A 19,748-nucleotide genomic window follows, 5' to 3' on the forward strand; every position below is an offset into this window, starting at 1 on the left:
GTCTATCTGATATTACCCCCGTCGGCCCACCCGTCTATCTAATAAATAATTCCCCCGCTCACCTCGGCCCCGTCTATCTGATATACCCCACGTCGGCCCACCCGTCTATCTAAAAATAACTCACCTCACCCACCCTCAGCCCACCCGTCTATCTATATTACCCCATCGGCCAACCCGTCTATGTAATAAATAATTCCCCTCACCCTCGGCCCACCCGTCTATCTGATATTACCCCACGTCGGCCCACCCGTCTATCTAATAATATTCACACCGCTCCCTCGCCCGCCGTCTACAAAAAATACTAATACGTCGGCCCACACGTCTATATAATACTATTGCTATACATCTCTCCTCAGGTCTATAATATATGTCAATCCTACTCTACATATTACCCACTGGGCCACCATCTCCATAATAATATTTCTCCCGGCCCATCCGCTATCGTCGATTGATATATATAACATCAGCATAGATGGGCCCACCCGTCAACATCGGGAATATACATAACATTGGCCCATAATACGCTGGCCCGTATTACACGGGATATTATGTAGGTCGGGTGACCCGTATAATACGGGATTTGTCACTGAAGGGGCTCACTCTGCACTTGGTACTCAGCACTCAGTAGTCAATATATTGTATTTTGCATATATCTCACTCAAATTATATCCATTTCAGACAATCTGAATTCTCCCACACCCCTGAGATCGAGGGCTATCTTCATGTCAATGCCCGAAAGCATCGAACTTCTGATGCCAAAATTCACCCGGTATATAGTATTTTGCTCATATCTCACTCAAATCACATCCGTTTGAGATGATCTAAATTCTGATGGGCCCCTGAGAGCGAGGGCTATCTGGGTGTTAATACCCGAAAGCATCGGGGCACTTGGCACTCGGAACTCGGAACTCGGAACTCGGAACTCGGAACTCGGAACTCGGAACTCGGAACTTGGAACTCGACACTTAGTACTCAGCACTTGGTAGTCAGTATATTTTATTTTGCACCTTTCCCGAGTACATACCCTTAATTTCAGAATGAAGTCCAGATGAAATCCAATGAAGTCTGCAGGACTTCCGGAGACTGGCTACTCTGATGGAGTGCTGGAGGACTTCTGGATGAGCACAGGAACCTTCCGGAGGAGTATAGAAACTTCTAGAGAAGTACAGGAAACTCTGGAGGAGTTTCACCTGCTGCATAGGGTCCGAAGATAAGACTTCTGAAGGTAAGCTTCCTAGATGGAAGCACATGGAGGAGAGACTGCAAGGGACAGAGTCCAAAGCAGGATCAGATAGGAGGAGTGGTCCAGAGGACAGGATGTCTGAAGGTTGCGCCATCTGAATGTTCAGATGTCCAAAGGTTAAGATGTCCAAAGGTCATGATGTCTGAAGGTCATGATGTCCAAAGGTTACAATGTCCGAAGGTTTTGATATCCGAAGGTAAGATGTCCGGAGATCCAAAGGTCCGGAGATCCAAAGGTCTGGAGGTCAGCAGGAGTGGACAGGATTATAGGACAGGAGAATAAAGGCTACCATGGACAAGGTCTGGAGTAGAAGCAAACAGAGGTAGGCTACACTTAGGTGGAGTCGGAGATAACAGGAAGTAGACATAAGTCTTGGAAAGACAGGAAGTGCCAGAAAGGCAAAGGTCCAGCTTAAGGAATCAATCCTTAAGCTTGGATAGAGATGGAAGGACAAATCCAAAGGTTTGGAAGTCCAGCCTAAGGAATCCTTCAGGTTGGACTCAGATCTCAGTACACTTCACTTGATTTTTGATATCCGGGACTCCATAGTCGGAACTTGAGTCTTGAATCTCGGGTGTCGGGTGTCGGGTGTCGGGTGTCGGGTGTTGGGTCTCGATGGTCGGGACTCAATATTTGGGACTCGTTGGTCGGGACTTGATACTCGATTGTTGGGATTCAATGGTCGGGCATTGGGTTTCAGGACTCAAATCTCGGGCTTTGGGACTCGGGTTTCAAGACTCGGTAGTCGGGACTCAATGGTCGATTGTCGGGATTTGATGGTCAGGGCTCGGATATTGGTACACTTCACTTGATTTTTGGTAGTTGGAACTTGGCATTTGGTAGGCTTGGATGATGTTGGCTTTCAAAGATCTATTATCATATATTGCTCAATGAAATACCAGACAATCGGAAGTGTGCTGGACATCACATATTCATTTGTCGAGACCCGGGTCTCGGAACTCGGTACACTTCGCTTGAGTTTCCACTTCACCCCTTTGCAAGGCTCCATGCCATACTACATCATTAGATGACTTTGAATTATTACCTCCATGATATACAACTAGCTGAGCTCCATCATGTCTACAATTATCATTCTCCTGGGCCCACCCGTTTATATTATATACCCCTACGTCGGCCTACCCGTCTATGCAATATATGTCTACCATTGGCCCACCCGTATATAATAAATCTTTCACCGCTCCCTCGGCCCACTCGTCTACAAAATAATACCAATACGTCGGCCCACCCGTCTACAAAATAATATTAATTCGTCGGCCCACCCGTCTAATATGATATATATCTGGGCCCACCTGTCTATGTGATAACAAGCACCCTTGATATACCCGGCTATTTGATACATATCTACCTTGGTACACCCATCTACATAATATCCAACTACCTCGGCCGATCCGTCTATTGAAAATTCATGTCCATCGGCCCACCCATCTACTTTACATATTCCCCACCTGGGCCCCACCCGTCTCCATTGGGAATAATAACACTCCCGGCCCATCCGTCACAGTCGAGGATATATCTACCCTCGGCCCATGGTCCGCTGGCCCGTATCATACGGGATATTATGCACGTCCGTCCACTCGTATAATACGGAGATATGTTACTGCACTATGTGACACGACGAGGGTGCCAGTGGGATGAATGGCAATGGCGTTGATACGGCTAGTGTGGCCTTCCCAGGGAAGACCGACCTGCTCCCAGGTCAATGGATCCCACTCTTGTATGGTATAATCGCATGTTGAAAGAAGGTGTGTGCCATTGGGTGTCCATGCGAGTGACAAGGTGTAATCCCCAAAAGATGCAACACATTCCCTGGTGCCTGGATTATAAATTTGGATACCACAGGTTGTTGTGATGGCAAGAAGTTCACCAGAAGGCGAATATCGAACACATAAGATGGCAAGAGTAGAACCAAACTGGATTGATTCTCCTTGCATCTGCCATGTTTTGGTACACCAAAACTTCATCTTGTCCAATGAACCAGAAGCCAGCACCACACCATCCGGAGAAAAAATCCACTGAGTGGATATAATCGGTGTGGGCTTTGATGGGTTGGATGAGAGATTCACCAGTTTCACCCGTGCCAGGGAATGATTTCTCCATTTTCATCACCACTTGCTATTATTTGACCATCTCGTGATACCGCCAATGCAAACACCCGACTGCTATGCCCCTCCATCTTCTTCAACACAACACCTGTCTCCAAGTCCCAAAGAAGAAGTGTCTTGTCGCCAGAGCCCGTAACTATTCGTCGCTTATCGGGGAAAACTGTGACTGCACTGAGTCCCCTGACGGTATCCTCATGATCTTCAAAAGTTCGAATGGGTGTGGTGCTTGCAATGAGCTTTGGCATTTTACTGGAGGTTGATCGTGTTGAGCACGATTGAGGGACTGTGGCTGTCTTTCTCTGAGGTGCGTGTATTGTGCGTTTTTATGCTGCTTCACACACCGGCGGTTTCAGAGTTTTCCCTCAGGCAAGATTTTGATTGAAATGAGAATGTCAAATTAGTCATTCGTACATTGAATTTTATCACTGGAATAATGGCAAAAGCACAAATAACATATTTTGATACCAATTTTGAACTATTTAAATGTATGAAAAACTCGAAGTTTTTCACTTTTCGGAAAATATTGGCCTAAATGTTAACTTTTTCGTCCAAAGATAAATGTGAAATTTTGAAATGCAGAAAAACGTTCCACACAATATTATATAATAACAGACGTGTTGCCACTCCGGAAAATTATAATTTACCTTACATTCAAATGAGTATGAGAAAATGCGACATTTAAGCAATGGGAAATCATAGTGCACATTCATTGGGCGCTCGCTGGGCAGTCATCAGGTATTCATCACACAGGGTGCTTTCGTAACAGTAATGGTATTGAACGGCACAGTAGTACTAGCAGTAATGGTATCACATAGTAGTGCGTGACTTCTCCAGAAGACAGATTTGATTGAAACGTAAATTAACTAAGGTAGAAGGAGTAACTGCAATATCCACGGTGTTCTTCTTAAGGTTACACTTAGCTATAGTAGAGATGGAACCGCGATGACTCCCATCTAGAACAATGCACTCTTGGTTTTTTTTTGCGAGGAGGAACTGGGCTTAGATCTGTGATAGGTATGTGATAGTGCTGAATGGCAGTGCCTGCACCGTTCGATGAACAGAACACTGCAACACAGCCCTCGGGGGCGGGTCCATTCAGACCGAGGAAGGGATCAGGACAAGCGGTTGACACAAATTGATTGTGTAGCCTGCCTCTCATGAAGGAGGGCGAGACTTTTAACATCACGTGATACGTGGTGAACTTGGAGGAAAATTCCTTCGTCATTAGCCAAGCTAGTGGGCCTACAATGAAATAAGCTAAATATAATGATGCCTCCCCGGATGGACTCACCCTCTTTGAGTTTCTCCGATCGAGAATCAATGTTATCTAGTGTATCAACAGTCCAGGGTTTCGGATCGGCAGTCAAAGAGCTGGGATTAATGCTGGGCAAAGGACTGCAAGCCTGATCCTCGGGGCTGGTGGTCCAGTTGGTCCAGGCGGATGAGAATGTGCCAGGATCTGCAATTGCAGTCAACGAGCTAGAGTGAGCCTTTTCAGGTGGGGGGGTGACACTTCGAGGTTGTGGGGCTAGGTACGATTTTCTCCGCATCTCACAGAAAGACAACATGTCTATTCCTTCGAGCATTGCACCATTTAGTCTCCTTCCATACCTAAACACACATATGAGCAATTAGTCTGGTATGAAAATACGCGTGCTGCTTACCTTGTGGCAACGTTCTCGAGTGGAATTGTAGTGTGTTGCTGCCCATGCAAAGCAATTGTACATTTCTCTACGGTGAGACTGTAGAGCGTAGCTCGGTAACCCTTATGGTCACCCCCAATGATGAATACTTCTTGTCTGATGTCCTGTTTGAAGGAATCCAGGCTGGCATTGTGTATTTTCATCATGAATGAGATGGGAACATCAACCTGCCAGAAGTCAGTATTCCTAGATATACATAGGTTGAGGAAGATATTACTGACGAGTGAATGATCGATGTCAGAGAGTAGGGTCAAACGAGCATTCGGAAAGTCGACGCTTCGCACGATCCCTTTTATCTGATATTCTGGCCCACAGGCGACTCTCACAATGTCTCCAGGTTTGACATCATAGCCCTTGTCCTTCGTGAACTGTAATGTCTGAAGGTGTGGGAGGTGTGTCCGCTGAACAACTGCAATGGGAACCGGAATGTACAATGTTCCGTCCTGGAACCACAGACTGTCTCCTCTCTTGGGCAGCCAACGCACGATGCCACACTTGCCTATGTGCTCCCCCACAAGTACATCTACACAATCCCATATTTGAATTGATTCAACATCAGTGGGAGGTGTAAAAAGTTGCTGCATTGGTGGTCGTGCTTGCCGCGTGTGAGTCAGAGGGCGCTGGTCCAGATAGTACTTTGAAACTTCCACCTGCCATGATGCATTGTATTAGATGATTTCGCCAAATCTGAATTGAAAATAGACCTTCACCTCTTCCTTTGAGACATCTTGACAAAGACAAAATATATCATCTACCATTTCAATAATGTGCCCCTCCACACTGAAGTATGGACCTGCTACAAACTCAAACCGTGTTGCCGATCCGAAACACGCGTTCTATGTCCTGCAGTCGACATTCTACTTCCTTTCAGTGTCCACTCAAGTTCAAATCCAAGGTGGCAGAACCGACAGTATGGTCAGTTGAGGTGACCTTCCCGACTTCTGAACTAAGATCTCCTTTGATGATCCTGGCCCAATCACCTGCGTGCAAGAACTGCATTGAAAACGCAACCACAGTGCTCTCGAGGAATGACTTGTCCCATCCGGATCGCAAATGGAGTTCAATGTCGTTAATGTGAGGGCAGACAACACGTTCTAGGTGATCGTGGTGGAAGTTGTGAAGTAGGAGGCCCATGTAGTATCTTTCTCCTTTGTACTTGCAGCCTATAACTTCGTCACCGTGATTGATGTTGGAGACCGCGTCCCTGTTTGGAAGGCGGGATGGGTCGAGTAGAGATCGAGATCCCCGAGACATGGGGTATGGGAAATCTCTTAGGGGAACCAAGACCGCAACCAGATCATTTGGCAAATCAGAATTGAAGACTTGAGCTATGTCGCCCTTATACTTGCCATGCTTGATCCTCACCCAGGCTGGATTGGGAAGCTTGCTGCAAGAATGCTTGACCATTTCACCTTCCTCGTCCATTATGACGAGATATTGTTTCACGGTGTAGAGACTTGCGTTTCTGCAGGCACATACAGTGGCTCAAAAAACTGTCCGCATGTTTTGACATTTTTCACTATCTATGATATTGTGTGAGAATGAACAAATTCCTCAAGGACATACTTATACCACATTGTAGTATGGCTTCAGGGCTTTTATTTGAGCCCTACACCGTGGGAATCGGCGGAGATATGGTGGAGATATAAGGCTTATAAAATGATGACTCATGTGGACAGTTTTTTGAGTGTATATTAAAACTATATAAATCATTATTTATGACACCATAAAAATCATGCCACTATTATATAAATTATAAAGTGGTGTCATTATGTTATTTTATGACTATATCTAACTATATAAACCAGAATATCTCATGTATCATAGTCATAATCACCATGAAAGCCATCTCCTCTGCTCAAAGAGATAATATCCTCTCTCTGTCTTATGCTGGCCTCTCTGCTCGCCAAATTCTCCTCTAGAACTGGAATATGCAAGTCCACTGTGGCCAAGTTCATCAAAGAAAGCCACCCAGACAAGGAAAACTCTTGTGGAGGACGTCCATCCAAGCTTACCTCTACTGACAAAAGGGCTATTATCCAACATATCACTACAGGAAAGGCTGATAATGCTGTCCAAGCCACCCATTATATCAATTCCACCATCACTACCCCTGTCTCTTCACAAACTGTGAGGAATGTTCTCAAGGCAGCTCATCTCAAGGCAGTAACAAAGAAGAAAAAGCCTCTTCTCTCCATCAACATAGGCAGAGAAGACTAGCCTTTGCCTTAGCTCATCAACACTGGACTGTAGAGGACTGGAAGCATGTTATATGGTCAGATGAGACCAAAATCAATAGGATTGGGTCAGATGGGGAAGGTGTATGTATGGAAAAAGAAGGGAGATGGCCTAACAGACAGAGAGGTTAATGGGACTGTCAAGTTTGGAGGAGGTTCTTTAATGGTATGGGGCTGTATGGGATGGAATGGTGTGGGAATGCTTGCTGAGGTTGAGGGGAAGATGAATGCTGAGCAGTATATGGACATTTTAAATGACCACTTGCTGCCTAGCTTGGCAGAATCAGGGATTGATGAAGAAGATATCATTTTCCAACAGGATAATGATCCCAAGCACACATCCAGAAGAGCTAGGGAATGGTTTGAAGAACATAACATCAATGTTCTTGACTGGCCAGCACAGTCTCCTGATGTCAATGTCATTGAACATCTCTGGGGAACACTCAAGAAAAAGCTTCAAGCCTATGAAAACCCCCCTAAAGGAGTATGGGAGCTTTGGGAGAGAGTAGCAGTGGAATGGGGGAAGATCACAGCTGAGGATTGCCAGAAATTAATTGAGAGTATGCCTAGAAGGATAGAGGCAGTAATTAAAGCCAAGGGAGGTCATACAAAATACTAGAATACCTGGTTATTACTGTAAAATACTTGAGTCAAAAAACTGTCCGCATGAGTCACCATTTTGTGAGCCTTGTATCTCCACCATATCTCCACCGATTCCCACGGTGTAGGGCTCAAATGAAAGCCCTGAAGCCATACTACAATGTGGTATAAGCATGTTTTTGAGGCATTTGTTTGTTCTCACACAATATTATAGATAGTGAAAAATGCCAAAACATACGGACGGTTTTTGAGCCACTGTATGGGCACATTTCACACCTTTTCACAACTCATGACAATTGGCCTTCAATGCACAACTTGCACCATCAGCTATATTCAACTTCTATCATGTCTCTAGTTGTTTTAACACATAACGCGCAGCTTTCACGCGAAACGCGCCATAGGCGCACTACTTTCCCACACAATGCGCAGCATTCCCGCACGCGTTTAGCGCGTTTCTCTCGCACTTGTCGCCCTTCTCCATGCGCAACTTCTGCTATGTCTCCAGTCATTGCGCATACAATGCACAGCTCTCCTGCAAAACGCGCCATAGGCGCAACACTTTCTCACGCTTTCGCGTTTCGCGTTCCCGCGCGCGCGCTTAGCGCGTTTCTTGTGCTTAAGCACACTCCATCGCACATCATCCAGGAGCATCCATCCATCGTACAACCAGTTCCTAGGTGTGTCCCTTTTCATTATCAGACCATATTTAGCCTATTACATTTTGTATTTCATTATGCACCCTTACTTTACATCATTTTACCTCACTTACATACTAAGAGCGCTCCCTATTCGGCTCCGAGCCCTGGGAGAGCGCTTGGGTAGAACTTACTTAGCTTACTACACAGCTTCCCACCACATCTTTCTACCACCATGTACTTGGCAGTTAGTTCCATGCAATGCATGCGTCCATCATCGTCTTAAGGCCCTAGCATCAGTCTAAAGCTAGTGGCAGTATCAGTATCCATCAATATCTGCGCTTTCACCATATCATCGTCTCTCTACACTTGTGCGCTGCTCGCACTACCATTCCAGTTCTCTGTGGCATTTTCGCCTTTCGCACTTTCGCCTTCCCGCGCTTCGCGCATTTTCGTGTTTCACTTTCCCCCCGCGCGCGCGCCTTGAGCGCGTTTCTTGCGCTTACATCGCCCTTTTGTCGCCTTTGATCAGGGTTGATCAGCATCACTTCGTGGATTCTTGCTTTCTTTGCTTCCCTTAAGGGTCGAACATATCGCATGGCATATCAAGACTGTTAAGACCGTACTCAAGTAGTATCGGATCCGAAGGGCTTCGGCCTCAGCTCGTGCGCTGTGCCCCTTTCCCGAGTCTTGCCCCTTATTTCAGAGAGCTAGAGTATCGCGTCTAGTGAGACGGATAAGTCTCGTAACGGATAAGTCTTGTATTGCAACGGATAAGTATTGAAATGGATCCGTTAAGACTTCCAGATATCGAACGTATAGAGTAACGGCTAATCCGGATCGGATCCAGACTAGAAACTAACGGGTGAGGACTGTCCGAAGACAGAGGCGGATATGTAGACTATAGGAATCTATCCTAAGTCTTGGAGTAGACAAGAGTAGCGTACTCAAGTCCAGACGGATAACGGAGGGACTTAGAGTCCAGACGGAATGAGTGCAATCTAAGATGATATTCGAACTGATCTACTACAGCGCATATACAAAGGTTTATATACTACGGATAGCTAATGGAATGATCAATAAGCAAAGGTGCGAGGCTATGTACGAAAGTATAAGCAAAGTCTAAGTGGAGCGTATTGGTAAGTTGGATGGATCACGAATCATGAACCGGGAATGAAGTACAAGTAAAAGCGGATTCATAAGTGTAGCGGATCAGTAAGCATAGCGGATCAGTAAGCAAAGCGGAAGTAAAGGATAACCGGTATACCGGTGTACAGGAATACCAAAAGGAGATGAACGATGGTTAGAGTTATATGAACAGGAAATGAAATAAGAATCAAAGCGGATCTGTGGACCGGACGACGGATATGTTCATCGGATCTGGATCGGATCTGAGATCCAGATCATCGGATCTGTAACCGGATATATGGTATATGACAAAGACCCAACATAGAGAGTGTTTGCTTGTCATCTGACTTGCAGTCACTTTGTTGTGTTACCCACAATGGTGAGGTAGAGCGAGAAAGGAAGCGAATCTGCGATGGTTTTAGGGCTGTCTGCCACCACATACAGCTGGCCAGCTAACCAAGCTAACACCTTGACGGCAAATTTTTTCCTCCAAAGGTGTGCAGCAATATAATCTGTGACATTCCCTGTAATTGATGAGTTAAGAATGATATGACATCAATAGAAAGACTTACGTTCAACATGGAGATGATACATCTTCCCGTCCTGCAATCCAGCTAAAGGGATGAGGCCAGATATTGAGGTGGGAATAGTCTGATGATCTTGTGATGAGCTAGGTTGTGTGCCTTCGAATCTATTCGTGATTTTGTTGATAGCTGCAGTAAACCTGGCGGCTGATGATAGTCCTGGCAAGGGGGTAACCTTCCAGGACTCTGAGGGTTTATTGTGGTTGTCCTCCTCCTCCTCCTCCTCCCCCTCCCCCCCCCCTCCTCATCATCATCCTTGTTGTTGTTGTTGTCCTCTGCAGCCAGATCAAGGTAGGGATTTTTCAACTAATACAGTGGCTGTTTAGCATGTGAAAGTATTATAATCAAATACTTTCGCTTACTCTGGCTCGTCTACGTGAACTTTGAATGTGTGCACTGGTCGATCGCCTGTCGGCCATGGAAGAATCCTTGGGAGCGGATGAGGCTGGATGTATGTGCTTTGCCTTGACAGCACGAAGGTTTGCCAAGGCAAGCTTGTCATCATCGTCACCGGAAAATAATGCGTCTCGGGATTCCTTCCAATCATCTGCGGAATATCGATCGCTGAGGTACGATAGTAGAGCTTCTTCCATCTGAGGGTACGTCATGTCCGTGGTAAGGAACTGCTCCAAGATTGCCCATGCATGTTTATCCGCTAGTGGTGTTGTCTGATTCCCTGTGATTCGCTCATGAATAAAGCCATAGGGCAATATCATATTGCTACTCACTGTCATCAATTCTGATACGCTTCGAGGTAGGTGCACCATCATTGGATGCGGCACGTTTGGCCATGGTTTCTGTCGTCTATAAAATAGGTTCAGCATTATGATAACGCGAACTTGGAACATCACATACTAGATTCAATAGATTCAATAGTTAAGTCTACATTAAGACTAGTAATACTGTCGTATCGAGGTAGTTGTAGCGGAAAGAAAACCATGAAGGTGCGAGACCAGTATTTATAGTGAACAACTGCAGTGTGGACCACAGCAGCCACAGTGGACACAGCAAATTGTCTATTATGCGGGAGGTGGACCATAGTGTTTTTTGTTCTAAGTATTGTTAGGTCCACTACTACTATAACAATATTCTGCACAAGTACTAACACTATCAATGATGTATGGGAATTGGAAAAGAAAACCAGTTCAGGTAGACAGAAGCCATGATATACAGAATGACTATAGATTGAAACTCAGCGGGCAATGCCGGTCTGGCAGTGGGCGCAAAATGGCCACTCAAATTTCTGGCGGAGTTTGATTATGCAGGCATTCACTATATACAGCCGCTCATTCAGTAGATTGGCTTTCTTTCTGAATTCCATGCCAAGCTTCGCTATGTTCGTAGTGTAAAGTTCGTATCACAATGTATTGTAGAGTAGAGCATCACTTTAGCAATTTGACTTGCACAATAAACATTTCGCATCAATGAATGCAGCTGTTGCGCGTCTGTGATGGACACCCGCAATCTGCTTAAAAGTTGGACAGGTAAGTATGCACTTGATATTTAAATAGTGTTCATGCCTTAACATTAATTGCCAGTCAGAATGACCACATGTCGCTCTTCTTGCAGCGCATCTGTGTTGGACGCCCGCTTTCCGCCCAAAATTTGGACAGGTAAGCATGCACTTGATATTTAAATAGTACTTCATACTCTAACATCAATTGCTGAGCAGAATGACCACATGTCACTCTTCTTGCAGCTTTGCTCGTCCACCATGCCTGTTATTCATTCCCGAGCTTCGCGATCGCTCCAGTTCTTCACCTCTCTGCGCCTCAATGTATTGTTCTACCAAGGAACGGATGTCAGCATTCATTAAGTCACTCGTTCGAGCCCCTAACTTGAATACTCCCGCCAGACATTTCCCAGCAATGTGATCCCCGATGTTTGACCAATCCACTGCATTCTGATTAGTGAGTGCTTCGCATCCCATATTATGACGTACTATATTAATAACATATGCTATTATCACCATTGCGATAGCCAGCTGGAGTACTCCCCACATGAAATTCTTGACCACTGACCCCAGTGGACAGTTGCTTGGCAAAGTCACACATTTGCGACACCAGATGGAGATGGTCGGTTCTGCGTCATTGGTAGATGTTGCTCCAAAAATCAGGCTATGGTGCATGCTGTCATACGTCTTGTACCTGTCAGACTTGCATTCCATTAGTTGATGAAAATATCTCACCGTTACAGTTTGCACTCGCCCCCTGTCTGCATGTTGCAGTACTTGCCTAAGGGTGCCTTCATTCTTGTCAAAAATATGAATAGTTCCTGTGTCACTGCCTTCAACGATCAGGGTAGCCTGTTCACCAAAAACCACCTGCTTTGGGAATGTCTTCATTGGGTTGGTGTTATAGGTACAGATGCATGCTCCATCTTCTAATCAATGCAAGCTAAATCCATTCATCATGTTGTTGATTAGGAACAGTGTTTGAGGGGCATCCACAACAGCGTGCCTGCTTGGGTAGATCAGTAAGTAAATTTTGACTTGCCTGCTGATATCACTCACATCATTGGTCCAGCCTTGTTTGTAGCGATGACAATGCCATCTGAGCCCTGAAGCGTATGTCTGAAATAACATTGGACCTGTACTGATAATGTATGGACGTGCACCTACATCTCACTGTCATACATTCCGAATACAAGCAAGTTTCTACTTGCTGTTCGATTGAAGTTGACACTACGCGGAATGGTGGTGGAGAGCTCAATGCTGAAGACTGGTATCAATGGTCCTTTGAAGTCGTATGTCCATACTTGAACTCATTTGTTGTGTGTTCCACTTGCAATACAAGTGTCGTCGCCAGTATGGTCATAGGTGAGGCACATGATCTCTTTACCCGTTCCAATTCGCCTTGACACCTTTGCATTGAAGTCTTCTAAGCCTTGTCCTTGCTGTTGCCAAATGCATATAAAGCCCAGTCCTGTGCCATAGCATAGTGTTTTGTGCATTGCTTCTTGGTGTGTTATCCAGCACGTGCAAGTCACCAGATTGGCCGGATTTTGGATGGCTGGTGTTTGACGTGGAGTTGGGAGCTGCACTTGTCATTTGGGGTCCCAAATCCTCATGCCATCTGAGCCTAGTACTTGGGTGAGTATGTAGAATGTCAATCTGAATATTCAACATACCCCCGCTTGCTAACGAATTTCCATTGTGAGAGACTGCTAGGCAATTAATTGCGTTCTTGTGTCCAACGAGGATAGATGTAAACATCAAGACCTTGTGGTTAATATAGGGATATCACAACAAACGCCATCCACTTGGCAACCCTGGGTTTCCGATCTAGACCCAAATTGCCGTTGCTGTCATCCATTATTTGACATCAAATATCTTCTTGCGGCTCTGGTCAGTTCCAAAGTCAGTCATGCTTCAATTCTCCACTCCCGTCATTCCTTTTTATGAATCTGAAGGTCCTCCCCAGGCCCTACCATTATTGACATATCACACGGAGATGTTTTGTGCTACATTATCACACATCTTGATTTCTCCACAGGAAGAGATGGTATTCTCTACTCTTCCACTCAGGGGACGCACCTTTACTCCTTCCCGCGTCTTCATGACCACATCTCGTGGAACATTACCCATCACTTCTCGTGCACCTACCCCCAAAGTTGTTAAATCAGTTTCTTTCGGGCCAGAGAACGGCGAGTCTGAGAAGGTGTCGACATATTCCTCCTTATCCTCTCTAAGTTCCAAGGACTCTAAAATCCTCAAACTGGAGGGTGAGGCTGGGTGTCCTGGCTGGGGCGGGTACAAATTGGAAAAGGCGCTCAAATGGGATGTTAACCGCTTCAAGTCTCTCAAGGTGAGACTGTAGTGGTTTATATTTTTCTTCGTCCTCACTTAAAATTAGGAGTGCGTTCACTGGTCAATCAAGAGGTACTGTGACGTTGACACGAGCAAGAAACTTCAAACCCCTGTTGCGTTGCATGAGGTTCACAAAGAGGTGTTTCTACAGTTACTATGGCAGCTTGATATTAACTTATTTTCTAGGCTCTGACCCAATTTCCAGAATTAGCTGACTATCATGGGTGTTGGCCAGTAGGAGACATAATTCAGATGCAACTGAAAAACACTTCTGCGAAGGCACGACAAAAGAATTCTCATAAATAATAATACATTGCGTTATTCCAGAAGGAGTTGGGAAGCCATAGTCAATACTTTTGTGCCAGAAGCGGTCAGAATGCCATTGTTGATAAAGCATGTTATCATGATACCAGGGTTTGTTTGGTTTGAATGTGATTATAGTCTAAGGATCCAGATCGTCAACATATTCACATTCGGTTACACAATGAGTGAGTCATCTTTCAGATAAGATAAAAGTTGCTGATTGCAAAATATCCTGTTGGTTCAAGATGTCCTGTCTGATGTCCCTTTTCTCTTCGGACGTTCCGGTTCCTGAAGTTGTGGAGTCACACCCCCCTCCACAAACTTTGTTCGGCCGCAACACATACGTACCCACCTGCAAATGCTATGTTGGCTGGCATAGATCACAATGATTGTCGTCCCTCAGCAATAATGCACACATACCCACCGCAACCGGCTCTTTCCTTCAACGAGGAGTCTGCAATGGAGTTAGATAATCCTTGGCAGTTTGCTCGTAGGGCGAGAGATGACGACGAGCAGCCAGTGGGGATCATCAAATTTGCCTCCTTATATTAGCTAACGAATGTTTAGCCCAATAAAGTCTTTCTCAAAGAAGTCGATCAGTCATCCAAGCTGCGCGAAGATGTGTGCAAGCTAAATTTTAGAAATCATGATCTTTTACTTCGAAAGCGCCACATGCAGGTAAATGTAATCTCACATCCCTCGTGCCCATACTTAATTCGCTTCAGATCACTTCGAACGTCCGCGAATCACAGCTGCAGTCAGCCATTGCACAGCATCAACAACAGAATCAATCTCTTCAGGATGACAGTACTAATGCCCTCACCTCCTTGGACGAGAACGATCGTAAAGAAGTTGCAGAGCTTCAGGTAGGATGCTTTTGCCGTCATATAAACATTCTGACTTGCATTGACAGAACAATATGGTACTTGATCGTCAAAAGGCCCAAACAGAGGCCTGCGCTGAAATAGAACACTTCTTGGCCGAGAAAGAATCTCAGTTTGAACACGAAATGGGTTTAGCAAGAGATAGACTTTTGGCTGACAATGAATCTGAATTAACCCGCTTGGACGTCAAGTATAGTTCCAAAATTAATTCGTTGGATGTACGTATTGAATTGCTGGTGTTCCAGAGTTCTTACCATTTCACAGAATCAAATTCGACATGCCAATGCTCTATCACCTGCGTTTGCACCTGCCTGGCAGCATCTTGTTGGCAAAAAACCTGTGGCTACATGTACCAATATCGTTGGGTTTTCGCCAGTAAGCCGATGACTCACATGCACATTGTCTGCTGACACCGTGCATTATAGATTCCCGTTCCAGCTCCGAATCTGACGCGGACGAGGAACCTCAGACAGACAGTAGACCCTCCCTGACTTCACTCCTAGGAGATGTCCCGATCATGAACGCGACCATAGGCATGCTTGCTGAGGCACTTGCAAAGGTTCTTCAGACTCCTCAAATGATGTCTTCCCGGGGACCTTGCCCAAGACGCAAACGGCTTAAACCCCCTGTTGAAAGTTTCATGGATACCCAGCGCCAAGACAATAAGGTTCGTAATTACTTAAAGCAAATACCTCTGCTCATGCAAACATTAGGCAAATGTCCGAGAGTTGTTCAAAAATGCATTCCACGCCACAAAAGACGAAGAATTTATGCTTCATGTGTCAGCGTCACATGAAGCTATATTGTCTTTCGCACATGGAACGGGCCCTGGTCCTGACCCACTTGCAATGCGATGGGATATGACGACCACACACAACTCCATGTGGAACCAACATGTCATTGATTTACTTTGTTCCCAGTATGCAACTATGCAAGTGGCAAACGGATGGGCTAGACGATCTTCTCAATCTAAGAGATGACATTACACTGAAATTCGGTCAATGCCGCAAGTGTTGGAGAAGGGTTCAACCTCTCAGCCTCAGCGACGGTACTCGCAAGACCGCGCAACAAGTGGGAGATCGACTTGTGGATCAAACAGATGAGCGACTGCGGCTCGCTAGGGTCCTCACTCACAGGGTGACGGTCAGTTACCTTTTTTTCAGAGTATGGAAGCATATTGAGCTATCCAATAGAAGTTCGAGACTCGAAAAAAAGTCATGTCGACGCTCCTGAGTGATAGGATTGCGACAGGAAAGCATGATCAGGCAGTGTGGGAGTATCTTCAGGATATTGTGGAGAATCTTGGCAAAGATGGCATGAGCTCTGACGAGAGTGAGCACGAAGATGGAGACATTCAGGTCTTTCATTAGAAAAGTATGCCATGGAGAGCAGATTTCACTTACGAGATGCAGATTATTGACCAACAGCGTTTGATGGGTGCTGCAGTTTTCACTCCTCGTGGAAGCAAGCCTGCAAAGCATCTTCGTAATGCTAAATCAAAGTCTTCTTGAACAGCAATCGAAGGCCTGCCAAGAGCATTCTATGATGCTTCTTGGTTGGTTGACCAACGCTCATCATTCACAGTATCAAAGAAGAAGTTCCAGAGGATGGAGATTATCGTTGCCCACCAGTAAATCCTTAATTTGATAAACGAGGTGTTATTTGTATGATAGCATAGCCCAGAGTAGCCCAGACATTGTACATATGAACTGCTGATTGGTTATAATTGTCCAGTGACATTAACTGCGGGTCATTAGGGAGCCTATTGTGGCAGAAAACCATGTGGGCAGACCAATTGTGAGCACAGGAGGCTTGATAGAGTTTGTTGTGTAAGTGGTTATTATCTCTGATTTTTGGTACTAATCCGATTTTGCAGTTGGCATGTTGGCATGGTTAGCATGGCATACTATACAGTATGTACATTTGAGTATGCATTCGATTTGTAGTTCACACTCTTACACAGTCGGCGGATGATACTGTCCTGGCATTCCAGCAGCTGAACGCAATGATGCATCTGACCTATGGATTACTTCCAATGGGTCTGGAACTGTTCCGGATGAAGTTGGTCTGCGTGGTTCTGATTGTGCGCTGAGGATTTTCCCCAGGGAAAACAGACATCTCCTCCCATTAAAGATGTATTGTGCTGCGGGTTGCGCCAGGGGTTGCTGGTGGGACGGGAGTAGCAGGCAGGAGGAGTAGGCAGAGGGGTGCCAGGGGTCTTGCAGGTCTCAGAGGTCCAGCGCACATAGACATGTAGAGGACACATAGCACACACCATCATCATAGACAGCAGTGGTTCCCATCCTCTCCTGAGTGCCGGGTGTGACCAGGTCATCTGGTGATGAGAGTAGGACAACGACCCATTGCATGACGGAATACACATTGGCAACAGCAGCCAGAGAACCAGAACGACTCACGGTAAACGACGTTGCTCGTATATGACAGCTCACATCCCAAAGTTTTCTATTGACCAATACTCAAACTCCTTCATCCACATCATCAACCACTCCTGTACAGGGAGACAACATCAAATCAGGAATAACCACCCCTTGCCATCTGCGCAACATTTTCGGCCCCTCCGCTTCTACGCCAGTCTATCCGAGTGGGATCACCATCGGAAAACGAGCCAGATAGCCCTATGACACACTTACATCCAGCTCATTTTACGCCAACTCAGCGCGGATAGCGGTTTCTACCACCCCTAGTTCCACATCATCATTCATAAACACAAAACCGTACCCTACACCTTGTCCCCAAACGCTAACCATGGGCAGCGATAACCCTCGCTCAGTACCGCTATTCCATGGCGACTATAGAGAGAAGGAAGAGCCATCACTATGGTTCACCCAATTTCAACTTTCCATGCCAGATAGCTACTTGGACATACAGCATATAACAATGATTCAAGATGCAGCTTGCGCCAGGAAGCACGGCAGACCAATGGTTTGATGAAAGCATCCTATCATGCAGCTCATTTGCGCATCTCCACCGAGAATTCATGCTAAGGTGGCCGCCACCAAAAACCACCACAGTACTCCCGAGCGCAACAGAAGGAACGAGTGATGGCACAGACGTTGAAGAGGAAGATATTGGAGTATGGTACCAGGGGAACCTACAGGCAACTATGGACAACGTCATCTGGGCCAATAAGGTCATGCGTATCGCCATGGGCATGGGCGACAGCACAGGACTCTTAGTGGAATACACAATCGAAGGGATACCCAACATATTGCACTTGTTCATGCGCATCGTGGCAAGAATTCCCTCAAGACGTGGAGAGTGTACCAGCGGTCAAACTAAAGAGAGCCAAGGAAGACCTGAACATGAACCGCACGCGAGACGCCAACATTGCACAGTTGAAGGCTCAGAACTCATCAGCGCTCAATACTATTCCCTTCCAATTTTCACACTTATCCATGGACAATGGCCGCCCGCACAACCATATGTTCGAGCGTCACACGCATACACAAACACTATCCCATTCCTTACCACACCCCCTAACGCAAACCCAAATGCTATAATAAGTCAAGGAGCGTCGATGGCACCAATTAGCAGACCAGTACGGGGCGCAGGAATGACCCCTATGGGGTGGCGAGGCAACCCAATCATGCGCACAGCCTTTACAAGGGCGCAGATTATGGAGAAGCTGAATGCAGTACTGCAACGCCAGAACACAGAGGCAGGGGTACGTCAGTATGAGGCGGATGTGAACACGTGGCATCGCATGCACGGCACGAAAGGAGTCCCATCCCTAGAACGGCCATATCTATTACGTCCTGGCACAGCAAGTCGGATCAGGTGAATGTTATACCTGTGGGATAGTTACAGAACCGACGCACCTCAGCTCACAGTGCGTCACGACCAAAACCCTCCGGCCCCAAGAGTCAAGGTGGCGCCAGCACGTAGCAGCAATGTTACGACGGGCAGTTCCAGGGCAGATAACGACCCCACATATACGATAGCACACGCTACGCAAGCAGTACACCCGTACTATCAGCAATATGGGGCCCCAATGACACCACCAGTGTTCGCAGTACAAGAAGAACAGAACTGGTGGGAGCACAGCAATGTGTGGGCACAACAAGAAGCAGGATATGAATGGGAGCCGGAAAACTACGGGGGACCCCTACCTACTGTGGAGCAGTAGCGTCCCCCAAACACAGACTCCACCCACGTACATACAATTGTCTCCAGTTTTAACACATATGCTACCTACTATACATAAGATATCTACCACTATGCCTTCCCCTCCCTTCATTCTCATAGAGAGCGCACTGATGATATGAGCACAGCAGTTTCGTTAACCTCTTCCAAGTTGGAAGAGACAGATCCTATTATCGCTAGGGCAGAATTTTCTCTGGTTGTACTTCTCCTATGCAGGACAATTCTATCACTGATGTCTATATGGTGGACGCATCAGGGAATCCAATTCAAACAAGAACTAGCGACCCGTTCTTAACGGTCCCAATCTTACATGGACCTCAAGGAGAAAAGGTCCAA

General features: G+C 46.0%; 6 protein-coding genes across 6 annotated transcripts; 3 read left to right on the top strand and 3 right to left on the bottom strand.

Moving 5' to 3' along the window:
• Positions 1-4,282: 4,282 nt before the first annotated feature.
• On the bottom strand, positions 4,283-5,653 carry DFJ58DRAFT_738560 (uncharacterized protein; the record flags this gene model as incomplete). The annotated part of the gene is made up of 4 exons (XM_041386994.1): positions 4,283-4,608; positions 4,658-4,977; positions 5,031-5,236; positions 5,291-5,653. 4 exons carry the CDS (start codon positions 5,651-5,653, stop codon positions 4,283-4,285), a joined length of 1,215 nt encoding a protein of 404 aa, XP_041234866.1.
• A 283-nt stretch (positions 5,654-5,936) lies between these two features.
• DFJ58DRAFT_738561 (uncharacterized protein) lies at positions 5,937-6,494 on the bottom strand (the record flags this gene model as incomplete). The annotated part of the gene is made up of 1 exon (XM_041386995.1): positions 5,937-6,494. The coding sequence occupies one exon, from the start codon at positions 6,492-6,494 to the stop codon at positions 5,937-5,939; it is 558 nt and encodes a 185-aa protein (XP_041234867.1).
• Positions 6,495-10,023: 3,529 nt separating this feature from the next.
• DFJ58DRAFT_849591 (uncharacterized protein) lies at positions 10,024-11,045 on the bottom strand (the record flags this gene model as incomplete). The annotated part of the gene is made up of 5 exons (XM_041393723.1): positions 10,024-10,193; positions 10,242-10,360; positions 10,429-10,559; positions 10,616-10,929; positions 10,982-11,045. The coding sequence occupies 5 exons, from the start codon at positions 11,043-11,045 to the stop codon at positions 10,024-10,026; spliced, it is 798 nt and encodes a 265-aa protein (XP_041234868.1).
• Positions 11,046-13,618: 2,573 nt separating this feature from the next.
• On the top strand, positions 13,619-14,367 carry DFJ58DRAFT_738564 (uncharacterized protein; the record flags this gene model as incomplete). The annotated part of the gene is made up of 3 exons (XM_041386996.1): positions 13,619-14,059; positions 14,108-14,200; positions 14,248-14,367. The coding sequence occupies 3 exons, from the start codon at positions 13,619-13,621 to the stop codon at positions 14,365-14,367; spliced, it is 654 nt and encodes a 217-aa protein (XP_041234869.1).
• A 405-nt stretch (positions 14,368-14,772) lies between these two features.
• DFJ58DRAFT_738565 (uncharacterized protein) lies at positions 14,773-17,340 on the top strand (the record flags this gene model as incomplete). The annotated part of the gene is made up of 14 exons (XM_041386997.1): positions 14,773-14,883; positions 14,932-15,042; positions 15,090-15,230; positions 15,278-15,466; positions 15,513-15,597; positions 15,674-15,915; positions 15,962-16,167; positions 16,223-16,391; positions 16,442-16,606; positions 16,661-16,733; positions 16,773-16,878; positions 17,006-17,077; positions 17,125-17,161; positions 17,212-17,340. 14 exons carry the CDS (start codon positions 14,773-14,775, stop codon positions 17,338-17,340), a joined length of 1,836 nt encoding a protein of 611 aa, XP_041234870.1.
• Positions 17,341-18,156: 816 nt separating this feature from the next.
• On the top strand, positions 18,157-19,395 carry DFJ58DRAFT_738566 (uncharacterized protein; the record flags this gene model as incomplete). The annotated part of the gene is made up of 2 exons (XM_041386998.1): positions 18,157-18,933; positions 19,093-19,395. 2 exons carry the CDS (start codon positions 18,157-18,159, stop codon positions 19,393-19,395), a joined length of 1,080 nt encoding a protein of 359 aa, XP_041234871.1.
• Positions 19,396-19,748: the final 353 nt, after the last annotated feature.

Source organism: Suillus subalutaceus (genome assembly GCF_016647625.1).
Source record: "Suillus subalutaceus strain FC151 chromosome Unknown DFJ58scaffold_515, whole genome shotgun sequence".
NCBI classification, from domain to species: Eukaryota; Fungi; Basidiomycota; class Agaricomycetes; order Boletales; family Suillaceae; genus Suillus; species Suillus subalutaceus.